The sequence below is a fragment of the Chrysemys picta genome, chromosome 6, assembly GCF_011386835.1.
Source record: "Chrysemys picta bellii isolate R12L10 chromosome 6, ASM1138683v2, whole genome shotgun sequence".
In the NCBI taxonomy this organism is placed as follows: Eukaryota; Metazoa; Chordata; order Testudines; family Emydidae; genus Chrysemys; species Chrysemys picta.
In genome coordinates, this window is record NC_088796.1 from 80,683,492 (window position 1) to 80,703,274 (window position 19,783).

General features: G+C 40.6%; 1 protein-coding gene across 3 annotated transcripts in view; it reads left to right on the plus strand.

Moving 5' to 3' along the window:
- The window catches only part of ADAMTS19 (ADAM metallopeptidase with thrombospondin type 1 motif 19), a 326,693-nt gene that overhangs the window by 108,450 nt on the left and 198,460 nt on the right, over positions 1–19,783 (plus strand). For all 3 annotated transcript variants that reach the window (XM_065599319.1, XM_005303066.5, XM_065599318.1), the window contains one exon: positions 7,334–7,499. In XM_065599319.1, the coding sequence (XP_065455391.1) occupies positions 7,334–7,499 (166 nt within the window). The remainder of the gene's footprint in view (positions 1–7,333; positions 7,500–19,783) is intronic.

Here is a 19,783-nt window from a genome sequence, read left to right on the forward strand (position 1 = left end):
AAAATAAGAATACAGAAATTCTCTGTGTGCTTGTTGCAGCTCCAGCTCAAGTCTCTGTCATGCATACAGCAATGTTGCAAGTACTGAGCTGCTTTTCCCTCCCATATAGTTATCCCCTCCTGCCATCACGGGATGTTGTGGCACTGGCATGCCAGTTCCTCTTCTCAGCTACTTGCAGGGTACCTGTAGCCCACAAGTAACAGCCTGATTGTAGAATGGGTAGGCATACCTGTGCTAGCTTTAATGTAGTTAGCACAGGTAACAACAGCAGTGAAGACATAATGACATAGATCCTGGTGGAGACTAGTGGCCTGAGTCTGTCCATAGGGTCTCCAGTGGGTTTGTTCTGGGGAGGCTGGCATGCACTGAAGCCTATGCCACTACATCTTCACTACTGTTATTAGCCGTGTTAAGTAATGTGGGTAGGCATACCTTACACCTTAATTTGTGGTGTAGATGTACCCTCAGTGCTGTCCCTGGTGGTGACCAGCCCATCTGGAGTCCCCAGGAGGAGAGAGCAAGGAGGAGGAAGAAGCGGTAGCCACACACCTCAGGGCCCTGCTGGCAGTAACATAACTGGGACAGAATGGGGGAATGGAGGTTCAAGGGAGACCAAGCCCATTTTCTCCATGTGAGACTCCCTTGATGTCCTGCCCCCCATTCTCTTCCCCACCACCTTGTTGCCCCTTGGATCATATCTTTTCCTGGAGGTGATTCACAGGTCATTTTTTGGTTTCAGTTTGGGTCATGTAGAATCAGGTGCACTCACTGCTTACTGAAATGAGTCATGGTGCTGGTATGCCTCTTAGTTTTCTATATGCTTCTGTATTCTAGCGTTTCATTAATAGTTGATTTATATGAATATTGTATCTTGAACATGTGAATGTATGGCCTGAGTTCACTTGCTTTGATAAAAGTAGGTAATGAAGATAAATTTGAGAGCCACTGCTACTGCTGTAGCATGATGCTGTAAAGTGTGGGTTTGCTAAGATTACAGAGTAGTACGGACATTTTAAAAATCAGAGAAACGTTCCAGTTCATCTTAGGTTTTGAAAACTTTGTTTTTACAGAGTCTAAATTTTTGGCCAGATTTTGAAAGTGTGCTTTTAACTCTACATAATGATCAAAATATTGCTCATCTGTTAAGGCAGCATATGTTTGGAATTAATACACACACACACTGCATGATATGCTCCTGCCATTGAAGAAAAAAAAGAAGATTCGGTTATGTGAAAAAGCACTTGTCACACTGGCAAATGGAAAGGGAGATGCAAACAGTATTTCTCTCTAATTCAGAACACCAGAAAAAGCAATCAGCAGGTAGACAGAGAAAACTTTGAAGAAAAAAACCACATAAATAGTGAAGCATGTAAATCTGGAAACTTACTTAATCAGTGACAGATGTTACTGGCTATCCTTTGTGAATCATGTCTTCAATCTTCAAAAATAAAGATACCTGATGAGAGAGGGTTATAGTATATAACAAGAATAGAGAATTAGTCCTTAGACATTATTAACACATTGTGATGGTTTTTAAGCTTGTCCTGTTAAAAGCTCTTATTAGAGTTTAAGATATTTATTTTTATGTCCAGTTAAAGTTTTATTTGTTTTCAATATATTAATTTAATCTTGAATGTTTGAAACATAACTAATATTATTAAAAACTAATCTAACTTGCAGTACTCTTCTTTGGAGTGCTGTATTGAAATGTAAATGAATAATTTTGCTTTTGCAATCAGACACTCAAAACAATAAATCATCTTAATATCCAATGAGATTTTGTAAAGACCACAAAGTCTCAGATTACGAAACTCTGTTTAAAGTTAATCAATGCTGGAGAAGAATTGGCTTTTGCGCTATACATTTTAATAAACCTTTCATTTTTAAACGTGTAGATGGTGGTAATGTTTTGGGGATATTGCTTAAAATAGACTTATTAACCTTTAAGAAATGTTGGATTTACTGTCTGTTTGTATAAACTAGTGTAGGCCCAAATCACAGCCTGGGTTATGTGCTGGTGCAAGGGCATGAGGGGATGCAGTCCTGCACTGGCTACCTGCATCACCAGTAGCAGGGTGGGAAGGGACCTAGGGTTGCCAATTTTGGTTGGATGTATTCAGTTTCATCACATGACATAATCTTTAATTAAAGATTCATCTTTAATTCCTGGAGACTCCAAGACGCAGGATCTGTAGAGCTGCTATGCATCCTCCCTCTGCAGATGGGCAGGATAGTGTGGTGTTAGAATCAGAAGATGGCCATGTTATGTTCATTTTTTAATATAATCAGGAATGGAATGTCTATGGAATATACATAGCAATGGTTGAACAGCAGAGAGCAGCTATTAAATGAGCGAGAGAGAAGGCATGATTCTTATTTTCATATAAGCACTGGTAAATTTTGGGATGTGAATTCTGCTTCTGACATTTGGGGAAGATGACCTTATTTATGACAAAGGAACAGATGTATTCATGTGCTAGTATGCTGGTGATGACATGAATTAACAGCTGGGGAACAAATGTTATTTAATTCCATACCACATGTGTGCATAAATGCATCTTCTGCCCAAGCAGTGTGATTGGTATTATTTTAAAGCTTTTGAAATATAAATCACCAGAAAAGAAACTTTTGTATATTTATAGGTTTTTTTAAATAATGGAATATTTGGTGACTGAGGCAGCTAATTCTCAGATGCATTTTGTTGTGCTATTTCAATCCAACAGGTTACTACACAGCCATGATCCACTAACACCGAAGTGTAGCTCAGTGATACTCATCCTTGAGCATTGGAGAATTACTTCCTCATTAAATAGGGTCATAGGAAGCCATACAATAAGCCAGGCACAATGTCCTGAAATTACATTATAATGGCTGTGTGGTGACATATCTGCATTTCTCACAATGCAGCATCACTGTATGTCAGTGGATCTTTATGATGCAAACATTATAACACAAAATCAGGACATCATGCCATAGTTAGTCTGTGGCACTTCGGGGCTCCTTTTTTTTTGCAACTTTTGTCTCTGTACTCATTTCTACCCCTGGATGCTAGGATGGGAATATTTCTTCCTTCTCTCCTGCCTCTTTCTGGATATAATGTGTGCCTGTGGGTGTTCTTTTGTCCCTACTCTCCACTGCCTTTCCTCATTGTGGTAGAAAGTCTGCTGGTGTTTTCTCTTTTCCCCTTTTCCCCCTCTAAGGAGCTAAATCTGTGGGGATTGTATATGTATGTGATGGATTGTGATCACTAAATGCTCCTCAGGCTTCCTCATTTGTGTCTGAGTGCTCCTTCGACAGAACTTGGCTTGCTATGACTTTGAAAATAAGCAGGCAGAATCTGAGCAAAAGACTTAGTCAGAGTTGCATGTAGGATCTTAGATCAAGAACCACACTTCTATACAGGGACGTATACCGGATCTAGCCAGTTCTCTTGTAATGTGAACAGGCACATTCTTCTCTTTCTCTTAGTGCACTGACTGCAATAGTTACTTCAAATATATATCAAGCCCCTCATCAAATAGAAAAATGGAATATGCCATTGTTTTTAAGGTAATGAACTCCGGGTAAGGTTATTATAATGGACATTGCAACATGGGGATTGTCCTCTTTCAGGACTAGAGGTTTTACAAGTTTTTATCTTATGACAGTTATAAGACTTTACAAATTGGGATATGAGCATTTGCAACAGAAAACTTCCATTTTTGTTAGGTGCCTGCATATACTAGACATATATATACACCTCTTAGAATGTGCACATTTTCTGCGCATTTATGTTATGCATATCACCAAGGTATCTGTGAACATTCAGCAGATGCAACCAGGTATGGATAAGATATTACCTCCATTGCATTTGCATCCTTATTGTGCTTGCGCAGGAGCAATTAAGAGGCAGGAGTAGGTGTTTGGCTAGGGTTTGTTCATCAGGTCGATCAGTGAGGTTGTCTTTGACATAGTCTTCAGTAAGTAAGTTCTTTGGTGCATTTGAAAAAAAAAAAGACTTAAAAAGTTGTTTGAAAATGGAGGCATGCACATGTACAGCAAACAGTTAGTTTAGACTGTTATCTATGGATGGAAAGATAGAGTGGAATATGCCGCTAGGTAGGTGCATCTCATTAAAATCATTGGGAAGCTTTCCAGTGACTTCAGTCGAAGCTAAATCAGGTCCTATGCACTCAGTTAGAAAGGCTGGTTATGTTGCTTCTTTATCTTGCTCTGGCTGGTCCCCTAAAAGTGTATTTTCATGACATAAATGTTTTACTGTTTGTATTGATTAAAGACCAGATACCATCTTGCAAGCAACTGTGACAAAGTTCCTCCTCTACCTTGGTGGGTCCTGTGCTTCTTGGTGGATTTGCTCGCTTCACAGATTCATCCTGTGGGTCAGGAAACAGTCCAGAGACCTTCCCCTCTGGTAGAAGCTATAGTCCAGGTCAATTCCTCCTGTGTTTGATCAGGAGTTGGGAGGTATGGGGGGAACCTGGGCCCGCCCTCTACTCTGGGTTCCAGCCCAGGGCCCTGTGGACTGCAGCTGTCTATAGTGCCTCCTGTAACAGCTGCATGACAGCTACAACTCCCTGGGCTTCTTCCCCATGGCCTCCTCCCAACACCTTCTTTGTCCTCACCACCGGACCTTCCTGCTGATGTCTGATAACGCTTTTGCTCCGCAGTCCTCCAGCAGCACACCCTCTCCCTCTCAGCTCCTTGCGCCTCTTGCTCCCAGCTCCTCACACTCACTTCCTCTCCTATGGCTTGACTGGAGTGAGCCCTTTTATAATATCAGAGGGGCCTTAATTAGAGTCAGGTGCTTAACTGCCTCACCTGACTCTTAGCAGGTTAATTGAAGTCAGGTGGTCTATTAGCCTGGAGCAGCCCCTGCTCTTGTCACTCAGAGAACAGAAAACTACTTATCCAGTGGCCAGTATATCTCCCTTCTGCTACTCTGCTGTTCCCAACTGGTCTGGGTCTATCACACAACATATATCAACACCCAATTGCTGGGTCAAACGTGAGGACTGTACTACGTTGATGCCTGGCTACCTGAGCCATTGTCACATCTAGCCCCATTCCTCTGGGCATTGTATCACTGGCTAATGATCTTTCTAGGGCAGAGTGATGTGCCAGAGTGAACTCTGCTAAAATAAATCCCTATTTTCTTGCAATTGGAGGTTGTCTTGGAACTGAGATGGAAGGTTATTTTTTAACTCTGCTCCAGCTCCATGAGGTTCAAGGCAGTGGTGGGAGATGTTCTTCTCTCCCCTCCCAGTGAAACCAAAAATGGGGATCTTGGTTAACTGGGGAGAGGGGAGGGAGGAGGGGATGTCTTCTCATCTCCTCCTCTGAGTGGTCAGGAGATGGAGGAATAGTAGACTGCCAGTCAGGCAGAGTAGCTGCTTCAGGAAGAAGAATTATGCTATTTTCAAGAGCAGCCAGAATGAACAGTTTGAATATTTGGCTATTCAAATTCAGCTGGGAATTATCCAGCTGAATATGTATGGCTGATATTAATGCTCTTTGGTAGATTTTATATTCAATTTGCAATTCCCTATTTGAATGACTCAGGGGATTGGGAATAATATTTATTCACCACTAGGATAACGTTCAGTCTAAGTAAGTAGTGGTCAAAGCTAATGTGAAATGAGTTGATGGTCTCAGTCAGTCCCTTAGTACACAGGTCACACCATAAAACAAATGCCACCATTAAGTAGACATCTCAGCAAAGAGGCCACAGATTGAATGAGCATGGAGAATGAGCTATTCGCTCATTTTTAGGGACAGTTCCTCCAGGCCAGGGCTAAGGCACATTGGCTGAGTGATGTGGAGAAGTTTGCACAGCTACAGTTTGTTCTTTACCTGTTCTGAGAAAAGAGATTCTATATCCAAGCCTGCTCAGCACCTTTCACAGACATTGCATTAAAAAAATAAAGATTAAAAATTCAATATCTGAATCCACAAATATCAGGAGAAAATTAGTCTGCTCTGCATATACTCCACCAGTTATTTAAAAATATAATTCTCAATATAAATAGACCAATTTTGGTGACTAGAAAAACATACAGGATGTATAAAAGCACCACCTGGCAGTTGCACTTTGCTTACCTCCTAAATACTTAATATTTAACAGACTCCCAATTAATATCAATCAACCTGAAAATAAACAAAAAAATATAAAAAAAACCCCAAACCTCAAACCAAATAAATCCAGCTATTTTAAAGATACTATAGGATATTAAGGATGAAACTACTATGTCTATTCAGCATTGGTCCTCAGAAAACTCTCAGTATAGCAGTTGAGGTACAGCTAATACACCTGATTGTGAAATTAAGTATCTCTGTTTTAATATGATTATGCAGTTAAGTTGCCTATAAGAGAGAGAGTCCTTCTCTTTTTTGTGTAAATGGGAACTTATATGCATACATGGAGAAGAACTTTCCTTATTTGAGCTGGATGTGCCATTTTGGTGGGTTTTTTTAGTACAATAACAGTGTTTCATACATTCATAGATTTTAAGATCTCTGGAATTAGAAGTTACCTGCCAGTTTTGTTGATGGTATTTTATAGAAAAAAAAAAAAAACTTTGTTCTTCTACATGCTTTATAATTCTGACATAAACTGGTATTTTTTTTTTTTTTTTTGGCAAATTGAACAGTTTTGAGTTGAACCATAGTAAGTAGTAGTTAAAAGAATAACAGTTTTTACAGTATTTTGGTGACCTCAACTACGATCTCATGTCCAGTGTGGGCACATAGGTTAAAAAAAGCTGCAACTCAGATAGTGTTTCTCTGTTTTTAACCATGCATGCATTATTTTTGAAGAAAAATTTTGTTTTTAATTAAAAAGTTAAAAATCTATAAAAGGGGTCTTAAGAATTTCATATCTGTTGCAGCTCTGTGCAGTTGCTAAAGATGCATCAGACTCCATAAATTCATCTTTGCATATGAACTATTTTATTAAAAATTGGTTATCAGAAAGTATGACAACATGGTGTGTTATAAAACTAGGGTATAGATTCTGCGGTACATGCTGTACATATTTAAATGACCCCTGGGTCTCCCAAAGCAAACTTTTAACATTCCAGATCTTTCACCGTGCATCTGCTAGTGGCACATAGCCACCAACCCACACAGATTTAGTTGAAATAAATGAGGTTTATTGCACTGAGATGGAGGCTAATAAAATGGAAGGATAGTATTCTCACTACTATGATTCTTAAAATGAATTTTTTTTAAATAAAGGATTTTTTGGGGGGGGGGGACAGGGTGTATATGTGTGTGTGTGCATATGTGGTTTCTTTAAATTACATACCTTATATATCCCTCTTGTTTTCCTTTACAGATGGGGTTTATACAGATTAACGAGGACTTCATATTTATTGAGCCACTCAATCACACTTTGGCTGTGACAGGTCACGCGCACAGGGTGTACAGACGAAAAAGGTCCATAGAGGAGAAAGTTACTGAAAAGCTAGCTCCTCGCAACCATTACTGTGGTGTTGTTACAGGTAATATAACAATCTCACTGAATAGATTTAATGCAGAGGACATATTTTTAAAGAGCACAGATAATAATTTTTTAAAACATCATATCTGATCATTCTTCTAGCTATAACTTTTGGTGGGCTGAGTTGTCAGAAAGTGGAACTATACATTCACTTATGGACATTGCTTATTAAGTAAACTGTCATATTTTAATAAAAAAAAATATGAGTGGAAAACTTTGGCCATCTCTTAATTTGTATCTTATTTCTTGTCTCCCTGTGTCATCTGGTTGGTTTCAGGTATTTACTTCATACAGTGGTTGGACTTCAAGAGGTTCTTCCATTTTGAAACCTCATGGTTTGAGATTTGGTTTACTTTGGGGAATACTGCTGGAACCACTTATCTTTCTTTAAATGCAAGCAGCATTTTAAGTGTCACAATTGTATCTATAACAATCTATAATTGTATCTTTTTTGTTTTTATGAATTGAGTTTACATGAATTATGTGAAATAGTCCAAACAGGTTCTCACTACTGGATTTTGTGGTGGAAAAAAGTTGCGTGATAATTTGGCACACAGTGGTATGTTGTTAATATTTATTAGCAAAAAAGTCTTTTGTGACAGATGAGATTCTGTTGAACTTGTCTCTCTACCAACTAACTCTACCTTCTACCAGTGGAAAAAAATTGTGGGAGGCTGAAGTTTGACAGTTCTGTACCCAGACCTGTTTTGCTTTTAGGGTTATGAGAAACTTGAGTTTGTTCAGGAAAGAAACAAAAACAGTGGGATTTTTCACATTTATCATTCTCCCACCCTGCCCCCTGAACATCTGTGCCACTTTGAAGTATTAACATGAACAGAACATATATTTGAAAGATTTTTCATCCTGAAAAGATTAGACTCTAATTTCAACATGTGAATGAAAACTTAATTCTAAAAAGTTAAAAGGGAAATGATTAAGTAGCCCAAGGCTCTTATTATGCTTAGGAAAGAATAAGAAAACTGTATATTGCTTCCCCCTGCCATTGCTCTGTCAGTGTTCGTTTATCTAAGGAGTGAAGATGTCTGTACCAGTAAGAAGTGTTCACTGAAAATAGAAACATCTTCTTCGAGGAGTGTCCCTGTGGGTACTCCACTTTTGGTGTCTTGGCGCCCTGTGCTTGTAATCAGAGATTTGTTGTAGCAATGCCCCCGTTGGCCATGTATGCGCAGCAGCCATCTTGCACTGCTCCAAGCAGCTACTTAGTGTGTGCAGTCAACCTCAGTTCCTGCTCTACTGCCTTTGGCTTGAGTGGGAGTGACAGCAGTGCCCCTGTCTATTTCATAAATCGCTTATATTCCCATCTTTATTTATCCTTTTTGTTGGTTTTCTTCCGTTTTCCTGTCCTTATTTACACACTAAAAAAAGGTAAAAAAACCAAAGCAAAACTTTTTTGTTTGTTTCTCTCCCCCCCAACTAATGGGTCTCCGCCGATGGTGACTGAACTACGACCATTTTCTATAGCCCTGAACCTCCTCAGGCGTGCCTAATTCCCCCGGCTTTAAACTTTGCCTGACCTACAGGCTATCAATTCCTGTATCGGATGTCATGCTCAGTGCATCCACTGTCTCAGGGAAACCCATGTACCACAGAAGTGTTTCCACTGCAAGAAACTATCTGCCAGGACACTGAAAGCCAGGGACCTCCAACTAAAATTATTAATGATGGAGAAATCCCTCCAACCCAGAGTCCAGGACTCCTCCTGGCCAACGATCTCCAGCAGCAGCCTCAGACAAGGGGCTCCACCCAAACCATGTCTAAGGACCCTGCACCTAAGAAAGTGACCAAACATTGGTCACAGTCATCGCCCCCTAAAAAGAAGCGGACTCCTGGCAAGAAATCTGCCCTGGTACTGACGGCACCGAGAACCTCAGACCGAGAGGCTCCGGGAACATCCGGTACCAAGATGTCCCGAGGAGCCAAGGCACCGATGTGGCCAGGCTCTCACTCAGGTGCACAAGCTAAAGCTAAGCTCCCTAGCTCAGCACCGACAGTGCCAAAGAACACCATGGCACCAGCTAGTGTAACGGCACCACCTGCTGCATATAGACAGCCTAACAAGATCTCAGCACCATTGGAGCTAACTACGCTGCCATCCATGGCACCAGGCTTCCCAGTACCACAACCCTTCACCAGACAGGGAGACCTGGCTATCTCCTCCACCCCTCCTTTCAGCACCGATGGCACCCCAGTCAGGCCAGGACCGAGCCGAATAGGCACTCCTATTAGATCTGCACCTCCACTATCTGGTGACGAGGACAAAGTGGATGACTCACGCCTTTACACCTCTCATCATTCCTCCCCGAAACTGGGACCCTCTCACCAATAACCGCCTATGGAAGGGCACAGCTGGAAGACACTACCATGGATGCCTCTTCCCATCATTATGCCATCCAATTGGTCATACTGGGACCCACATGCAATCTACAGGGCCCAGACTCTTAAACCTTCCCACCCACCAGCACCAAGGACCCCTCAAGTCCCTTCACCCACGGGTCCACTACCATCACAAGCCCAGGAGGAAGAGGGAGAGGAGCTGAAAGAAGTCCCTGAAGATGATATACTGCCACCCACCCATATTTTGTCCTCATCCCTGGACGAAACAATTATGTCACTGCTGCCCACTACAGGTGACAACTTTAAATCCTTTCAGAACTTATTCAAAAGAGAGGCAGAATCCCTGGACATCTCTCTAGCAGAGCTGTCAGAGACCCAGCACAAACTCACTGACATTTTGCAGGCATCCCGATCAGCAAAGATAGCTCTGCCCATTAACTCAGCCACAGTGGACCCCGCAAAGACAATATGGCAGATACCTGCCACTGTCTCACCATCCTGTAAATCAGAGGTTCCCAAACTTATTTGGCCTACCGCCCCCTTTTCAGAAAAAAAATTACTCAGCACCCCCCTTTTCAGAAAAAAAATTACTCACCGCCCCCCTGGAAATCTACCTTCTTTAAGCGAACAAACAGAAAGATGCAGTGACAAATTTGTGTTCTTTTATGTATCTATATTTCTACCTACGTCCTACAATATAGTAAAGAAAGATGTGTTATTAGAATATCGCCCACGACATCAGGTATACAGTGGTTTTTGCGTAAGATGGTAAAAGACAACCAAACTAAAATACTAATGAAACTAATAAACTGGGTTTTGTTCTTTGCTCAGCATTAGATATATGTATTTGATATTAAACTGTCAAATATCAAACTAAATTTATCAAGAAATAATTAATTAAAAAATAATCAATATGCAATTAAAAATCAGTTAATAGTTTTAATTTAGTTTGCCCTTATTTAAATAATTGTTCCTTATTAACACATGCCTTATTTACCAATTAACACAGATGATTCGATAGATATAAATAAATGTTAATAGTTAACAGTTTTTTTACGATTTCATTCCCGTTTTCATTACTATTGTAATAAAAAATATGACAAATATATTGACTGTACACTTCAAATAGTACTGTACCGACACAAGCCTGCTACGATTTTATTATTAGTAAGCACTAGAGACACAGAAACGTACGGTAGATATGTAAGAAAATGTATAAAAATACTCACGTGTAAATTGCTGTTTTATTGAAACAACAATAATACAATTTGCTTTGTATGTGATCCGTAATCCGTAAAGATCGAAGGTATTGAATATGAATAAAAAATTTTAAATACTTATTGCACTATTGTTAACTGCTTTTTACACAATTAAGAAACAATCTAAATTAGATTTCATACATGTCGCCTATTTATAGTATTGTATTGTAAACAAGTCATTACACGCACATATTCCTGCCGATGCATGCTGGACTTCCCGACAATGCGCGACACGCTCGCCTGCCAACACTTGCTTGTTAAGAGCTGTTGGCGGACTTGACACCTGATCGGTTATAATTTGTGAATTTATTTGGAAAATAAAGTAAGCACTACAACTTTAACTCTATGTTACACAACAGATGAAACATGTACGAACGGTTTTTCAAAATTTTCTTATATTCTTTCTTTATGCTTCCACCGCCCCCTTATTTTTATTCAACGCCCCCCAATTGCACCCGAGGCTACTACTGCCCCCCTGGATCGTTCCAGCACCCCCCAGGGGGCGGTATCGCCCACTTTGGGAACCTCTGCTGTAAATGCTCGGACAGAAATACTATGTACCAGCGAAAGGAGCTGAGGTCCTGTTCACTCATCCGGTCCTAATTCACTGGTCGTAGAGGCAGTGCACCAAAGGGGAAAACAAGGACTTATGACAAGGACTGGAAAAGGCTTGACCTCTTTGGATGCAAATCTTACTCCTTGACCTCGTTACAATTTCATATATCAAATTACTCAGCTCTTTTAGCAAAATATACCTACAACTTGTTCAACAAAATGAAATCCTTTATTGATCAACTGCCAGAGGAAGCAAAGGAATAATACAAAGCCAACATTACAGAGGGCTCCTTAATCACCAGTACAGCCCTGCAGGCCTCTCTCAAGTCTGCCAACACGGCAGTCTGATCCATAGCCATGTCCATTGTCGTGCGTTGAGCATCATGGCTCCACTTCTCTGGATTCCCTAGGGAAGTACAAGCTACAGTTGTGGACCTGCCCTTTGAGGGTCAAAAATTATTTGCTGAGAGCACAGATGCATCTCTTCATACCTTAAAGGACTCGTGAACAACCTTGAAGACCTTGGGTATTTACATTCTCCTGAACAAGAAAAAACAGGGCAGATTTTATACCCAAAGATTCTGTCCCGCCCTGCAGTCCCAGCCCCAGAGACAAAACAATCAGCGCTGCAAGCAAAAACAAGCGAGGCACAGGCAGAACCAGAATCAACCTGCCACATCTCAATCTTCAACATCCTGTCAATCATTTTGAAATATTGGTCGAGGGCTCGAGACCTCTATCTTCTCCCATGCCAGATTATCAGATGACCTCCAGTCTCTTTGGAGACCGCCTGCTACCACACTACCCAGTCTGGAACAACATCACTACAGACAAATGGGTACTGGAAATTGTCCAGAAGGGTTACTCTATCCCATTTATTTCTATTCCCCATACCCACCCACCTTCCCCGTCCCTCTTCAGGGACCCCTCTCAAGAGACCCTGTTGCCTATTGCAACTAGGAGCCGTGGAAATAGTACCACTCCAACACAGGGGAGGGTTTTATTCCCATTATTTTCTCACACAGAAAAAGAATGGTAGATGGAGACCCATGCAAGCTTACGCAAACTCAACAAGTTTCTAAGGACAAAGTGCTTCAAAATGGTAACCCTGGCAACCATAATTCTGGCATTAGAGAAAGGAGATTGGCTCTCGTGAGCTTCACGCTGACTCTCTGGGGTAGAGAAGAAACCAAGGGACGGTTGGCTGTGCACACTAAGTAGCCACTCGGAGCGGCACGAGATGGCTGCCATGCATGCGTGGCCAACCGTGGCACTGCTATTACAAATCTCCAATTACAAGCGCAGGGTGCCAAGACACCGAAAGTGGAGCACCCACAGGAACAACCATCCTGAAGGACCTCAGTTACTGCACAAGGTGAGTAATCTTCTCTTTTGCTCTTGCAGCCTGTTGCTCCTGCCCTTTAATCAGTACTAAGTGTGTGGGGTATGGGGAGGGCAGAAAAATGGCTGGGGCTAAATGATTCAAGAAACAAACTCTTGCAAAAGGGTGTGATAGGATATGTTTATTACTGGTGATCCTTCCATTATCTCTGTCCCTGGACAAGATACCCTAGGATGGAAAAATCAAGTTTAGTTTATTCTAACCAGCTTAAGCCCTAGGTTCTGTGCTAGCGCAAATGTCCAGCCATGTGGCTCAAATAGTATGATCAGGCACTTACAATGTATCAGTTTCAGTAATGATCTGCACCACCGGACTGGAAAACTCACAATCACTTAGTTTCAGCTGTCTTTATAATTCATGTGTGTTGAAGCCATAGAAAAGCATTTCAGAAGCAATTATGTGCAATATGTTAGAAAACTCCTAAATTGAAAAGATTAACAAAACATAAATTGTGGATTTTACAGATATTGCCAGAGGCTTCTGTAATATTCCCTTGTTTGTGCATTGCTGCTTTGATCAATCTTTATCTGTTCATCACTCTGAAGAATTATTTTTTTCAGTACACTGCAGCAATCTAGACCTTCCTTTTATAGGAGGATGCCTGCCTTCTGCAGCACTCCGGTATGGCAGTCTGGAAATTTAGCGGTCGATCCTTTTATTGGTGGCTTGGGGCCAAATTGATCACAAAGATTGTCTAGCTATAATAGAATCATAGAAATGTAGGGCTGGAGGGGACCATAAGAGGTCATCTAGTTCACCCCCCTTGCGCTGAGGCAGGACCAAGTATACCTACACCAGACACCATGAGAGGTGTTTGAGCAGTCTGTTCTTAAAATCCTCCAACGATGGGGATTCAAAAACCTCCCTTGGTAACTGTGCTTTACTATTCTTTATAGTTAGAAAGTTTTCCCTACTATCTAACCTAAATCTCCCTCAGTACAGATTAAGCTGGTTACTTCTTGTCTTACCTTCAGTGGACATAAAGAATAGTTGATCACAGTCCTCTTCAAACAGTCCTTAACGTATTTGAATACTGTTGTTATGTCCCCACTTGATTTTCTTTTCTCAAGACTAAACATGCCCAGTTTTCTAAACCTTTTATAATTTTTGTTGCTTTCCTCTGGACTCCCTCCAGTTTGTCCCCAACTTTCTTAAAGTGTGGTGCCCAAAACTGGACACAGTACTCCAGCTGAGGCTTCACCAGTGCTGAGTGAAACAATTACCTCCTGTGTCTTGCATATGTTAGTACACCCCAAAATGATATTAGCCTTTTTTGCAACAGGGTCTCTGCCAATCTGACCCAGGGGGAAATTCCTTTCCTACCCCAAATATGGTGATCAGTTAGACCCTGAGCATGTGAGCAAGACCCACCAGCCAGATACCTGGAAAGAATTCCCTGTAGTAACTCAGAGCCCTCCCTATTTAGTGTCCCATCACTGGCTGTTGGAGATATTTGCTGCTGTAGGCAGTCTCATCATGATATCCCCTCCTTAAAATTATCAAGATGAGTCTTAAAACCAGTTAGGGCTTTTGCCCCCACTGCTCCCCTTGGGAGGCTGTTCCCGAACTTCATCCTCTGATGGTTAGAAACCTTTTTCTAATTTCAAGCCTAAACTTGTTGATGGCCAGTGTATATCCATTTGTTCTCGTGTCCACTTGGCGCTTAACTTAAATAACTCCTCTCCCTCCCTGGTATTTATTCTTCTGATGTATTTATAGAGAGCATTCATATCTCCCCTTAGCCTTCTTTTGGTCAGGCTAAACAAGCCAAGCTCTTTGAGTCTCCTTTGATAAGGTAGGTTTTCCATTCCTCAGATCATCCTAGTAGTCCTTCTCTGCACCTGTTCCAGTTTAAATTCACCTTTTTTTAACAAGGGAGACCAGAATTGCACAAGGTATTCTAGATGAAGTCTCACTAGTGCCTTATATAATGGCATAAAAACTTCCCCTGTCTCTATTGGAAATACTTCACCTGATACATGCTAGAATTGCATTACCTTTTTTCACAGCTGCATTGCTTTGGCTGCTCTTAGTCATCCTGTGATCAACCAATTCACCCATTTTTGGTTCATGTTCAATTTGTGATCCACTATAGCCTCCAGATCCTTTTCTTCAGCACTACCAGCTAGCCAGTTTCCCCCATTTTGTAGCTGTGCATTTGATTTTTGTTTCCTAAATGTAGTTCTTTGCACTTGTCTTTATTGCATTTTATCTTGTTGATTTCAGACCAATTTTCTAATTTGTTAAGGTCATTTTGAATTCTACTCATGTCCTCCAAAGTGCTTGCAATCTCTCCCAGCTTTGTGTCCGTTGCAAAGCATACTCTCTACTTCATCATCCAAGGCATTAATGAAAATATTGTATAGTACTGGACCTGGGACAGACCCCTGTAGGACCCATTAGATAGGTCCTCCCAATTGACAGAGAGCCACTGATAACCAGTTGTATACCCATCTTATAGTAATTTCATCTAGACCACATTTTCCTAGTTTGTTTATGAGACTGTCATATGGGACTGTGTCAGAAGCATTACTAAAATAAAGATATAACATATCGACTGCTTCCTCCCATCCACTAGGCTAGTATCCCAGTCAAAGAAGGAAATAAGAATGATTTGCGATGATTTGTTCTTAACAAATCCATGTTGGCTATTATATACAGGGTGCTATTATCTTTTAGATGCTTACAAATTTATTGTAATTTTTCCAGTATATTTCCAGATATCAAAATTAGACTGACTGGTCTATAACTCCTTGGGTTCTCCTTTCCCCCCTTTTTAAAGATCATGCCTCAATGATCTCACCAGTGGTGTACTAAAAGTCATTAGAGGGAACACATATCTGTGCTGAATGTGTTGGAGGATCATTAAGACTAATAGCTGTGCATACAGAACTGGAAGAAGACAATCAAATAAGGTATTATTTGTTATCTATTCCTGTTGGAATGGGTTGAAAGATGACGCACAGCGAAAAAGCTTTTTTTGGGGGGAAAACTAAGAACCTGTTTTTACTTAAGCAAAAAGTCACACCCTGGCACACACAGACTTCCTGTGTGCACGTAGATAAGCCTGCCTTTTTTATTGGAGATGTGTTTGTGTGTGGGGACTTGTCTAGATGATGCATTGTTGCATGCCAGCTGGAGTATAAACTCTAGTACACATCAGCATTTTGCACACTAACTGTCCTTGTGGACCCTGCTGGGATGCACTAAAAGGTCCCAAGTGTGTGTTGATGTGGTAATATTTCTGACTATATCAGTGCGCACTAGGAACTTTTAATGCAGGCCAGCAGGGTCTACATGGACAGTTAGTGTGCAACATGCTGGTGTTCACAAAATTTACACCCCAGCTGGTGATCACTAATGCAATGTGTAGACAAGCCTTTTGCATTTTATTTATGGCTGTGTATGTCAGGCACAAATACCTAGACATAGACACAGACCTCACATCCCAGTCCTTTCTCAGCAAATGGCCCACAAGTAGGACGAGAGATTGGCTGAGAGTCCATTAGGCTGAGAAGGAGAGTGAGACACTTGGTAATAAGCAAAGTCCTAGGGTAATTTAACTGATAGTCTATATAACTAATTCTTCAGCCTTCCTAGTTTTTGTGGTTTTTACATTTCTGGTTAATGTTTTTATTTTCTCTTTTTTTTCTAGTCTATGTCAAATGCACTTTTCTTGTTGGGAATTTGATATGTTGACTGCTTATGTGGGGAAACTATTATTGGGCACCATGGAGAGAGGAAAGAGGCTTCTGTCCTTAAGGGAAGGCGAAGTAGTATGTAGTAACAGCTTGGGAACTCAATCAAGGCTGAAACGAATTGCAATCCCTCCTTAAATGCTGCTCCTGAGAGGCTGGGTCGGGGCATGAGGATTGTTGAATGGTTGAGGTTTCCTAGGCTTGGTTACAGTAACCAACAGTGAGTGATTCTGAGCAATTTATTCATCTTTCATGTTTTTTATAGCTATAGAAAAGAATTCAAAGCTGACGTTGTACAGTGTCATCTTTGTAACCTTCACTTTGTGTTATTTATTATGCTGCCAAGTAAATGAAGTTGGTTACATTGAAAATATATTGCTATTCAATGTAAATCCTGTTCAGAATTTTTTTTTACTGTATCTAATTTCAGTTCCTTCAGCTCATTCACAATAAAAGAATTGTTTTGCACTGAAACTATTTGATCCTATACCCTGTAGTTCAAGTAATTTAGTAATTAGTATTTCTTTACAGTTTTACCTATTTATAAATATGCAAAGAACCAAGTACATGGTTTTGTATAAAGTCCTGGTTATCTGGCAGTGATAACAACCAGTTGAATACCAATTATGCCAATATGGTGTAACACCATTTATCTGAAGGACTTAGGGGACAGCTGAAATCTTCTGATAAATGAAATTTCAGAGGACAGGGAAGCCTGCCAGCAAAGTATGAAAAGGCCGGCTGGCTTAGCATTGGCTCTTCCTTGACTTGACAACCCCAGAGAGCTCTGAAGGAAATGATGGGCATGGCTGGGTGGAATTCTCATGCTGTACAATCCTGAAGTGACATAATCAAGTTCCATTCATGTGGATTGTACTGTAATATACAAGTAGCTTTCTCTGTGACTACAGTATTGACAAATAAATACTTTATGGGTTATTATCTTCTGCTGGGCATTGTTTATTATCCATTCTACCAGAATAAATGTTCAGCTAATTAAAACTTTTATATCAAGTCATTTTTCTAAAGAGCAGTAATAATGTCCTATTTAAAGTGTCTAGTTGATAGCTGCCATTTGTAATTGAGAATCAAACAACGGATAAACTATGTTGCTGGAAACTTTACTGGAATCAATCAGTCCTTCTAGGATATAGGTTGATGGACAAGATGACTCACTAGAGTTCTCTTCTAACTGAAATGAGTCTGTTATTTAGATTTAGGGCTATAACCTTGTATTTCAGCATTAAATGCTTGCATTGTAAATCATAGTTATATGGCTTATAGGATGTGTTTCTTGGTCAGCATCCTGACACTGAAGTTTTTAAAGAAACTGATTCTCAAAAAATGACAAAAATACATATATTTAATAAAATACACTGTGATTCTATAATTAACTGTCATCTGCGTAAAGCTAAGGACTAGTCACATGTCACATACACTAAGTTTAGGTCATGCAAAAAGGCCAGAGATGTTAGACTTAAGTTATCTATCAGAATTGTTATTTTATATTTTAAAAATTATTTTAGCTTTGAAGAAAGTATATTTAAATTTGTATAGTGTTATACTGGACCCTTTAAGAGGGAGCAGAGCCAATGCACCGGTATTACAAGTAGCTTACCCAGATTTGGCTTTAGAAGTGGGCTTCTGGGTCAGGGAAAGGAGGAGGACTCTCAATGAGGGAGACCTTGTGGGTCAGAGCTAGGATGCAGGACTGCCAGGGTCCCCTGGGAGGGGAGGCAGTGAGGACCTGTTCTGAAAAGGGGCCTCCAGAGAGAAAAGGTCTCGGGGGTTGGTACTTTGGGAACAGGGCAGAGAATCAGGAGTAGCAGGACTGCCAGTGTCTCCTACAAGGAGAGGCAGTAAGAATGTGAAAGATAAAGGGGAAAAATCCCCTGGGAGTTATAGCCTAGGGTAAGCTGAAGAATTGTTTCAAGTTTGGACAATTAAACTGCCTAAAGGAGACTGTTGGTGTGGCAGTAATCTAAACCTTCCCATGATTCCTCCGGTTATGCACTCCAATACCATTCATTTTTATTCTCTAGAAGTTTTCTCAAAGCCGGTGCTTTGGTAGATAAATTAGGTATGAATTTTCCAAGATAATTAACCATTCCCAGGAACCGTTGGACATCTTTCTTTGCCTGGGAACATGGAATCAGTTCAGTGGCTGAAATCTTCCTCTTATCAGGTTTTACACCTTCATTGAAAATAATGTCCCCAACAAAAGTCAGTTCTGTAACCCCTAAAACACATTTCTCCCTATTTAGTTCGAGGTTTGCAGCTCTAGTTGCATCCAGGACTTCCTAAAGTCTACGATCATGCTCCTTTCATTGATCCCCCGATGATGATGTCATCCACTGAGGTGTCAACACCATTAATATGTTCATAGATCATATGTATGGCTTTGTGGTACATTTCTGATGTTGAAACTGTGCCGAAGGATAAGAGAAAATGTATATCTTCCAAATAGGGTATTACATTTGCATAGCTTTGAGCTTTTAAAATTAATTTTAGCTGCCAAAATCCTGAGGATGCATCCAATTTACTGAAATATTGATTATTTACAAATTGAGCCATAATCTCTTCTCTGGTTGGTAGTTTGAAATGTTCTCTTTTTATAGCTTTGTTGAGGTGTCTGGTATTTAAGCATAGGTGTAGCTGACTGTTATTTTTCTCCACAGTGACTAGGGAGCTCACCCATTTTTTTGGCTTCTCAGTTTTTTGTATTACTTGCATTGCTTCCATCCTTGCAAGCTCAGCTTTGAATTTATCATGGAATGCAAATGGCACCTTTCTACATGGATAGGTAACTAGAGGGACCTGCTTGTTTATCCAGGTTGTATGTTCACCCTGCAAGCAACCCAACTCTTGAAACAGGTCATAATATTCCTGACAGAGTGCCTCATAGCCAGCTTCAGTATGATCTTGCAGGGAGAGCACCCATTTTACCAGACTGAGTTTCTCACATGCAGCCAGGTCTAAAATTGGTGTCACTTTCCTTGGCACTACAATGAAAGGG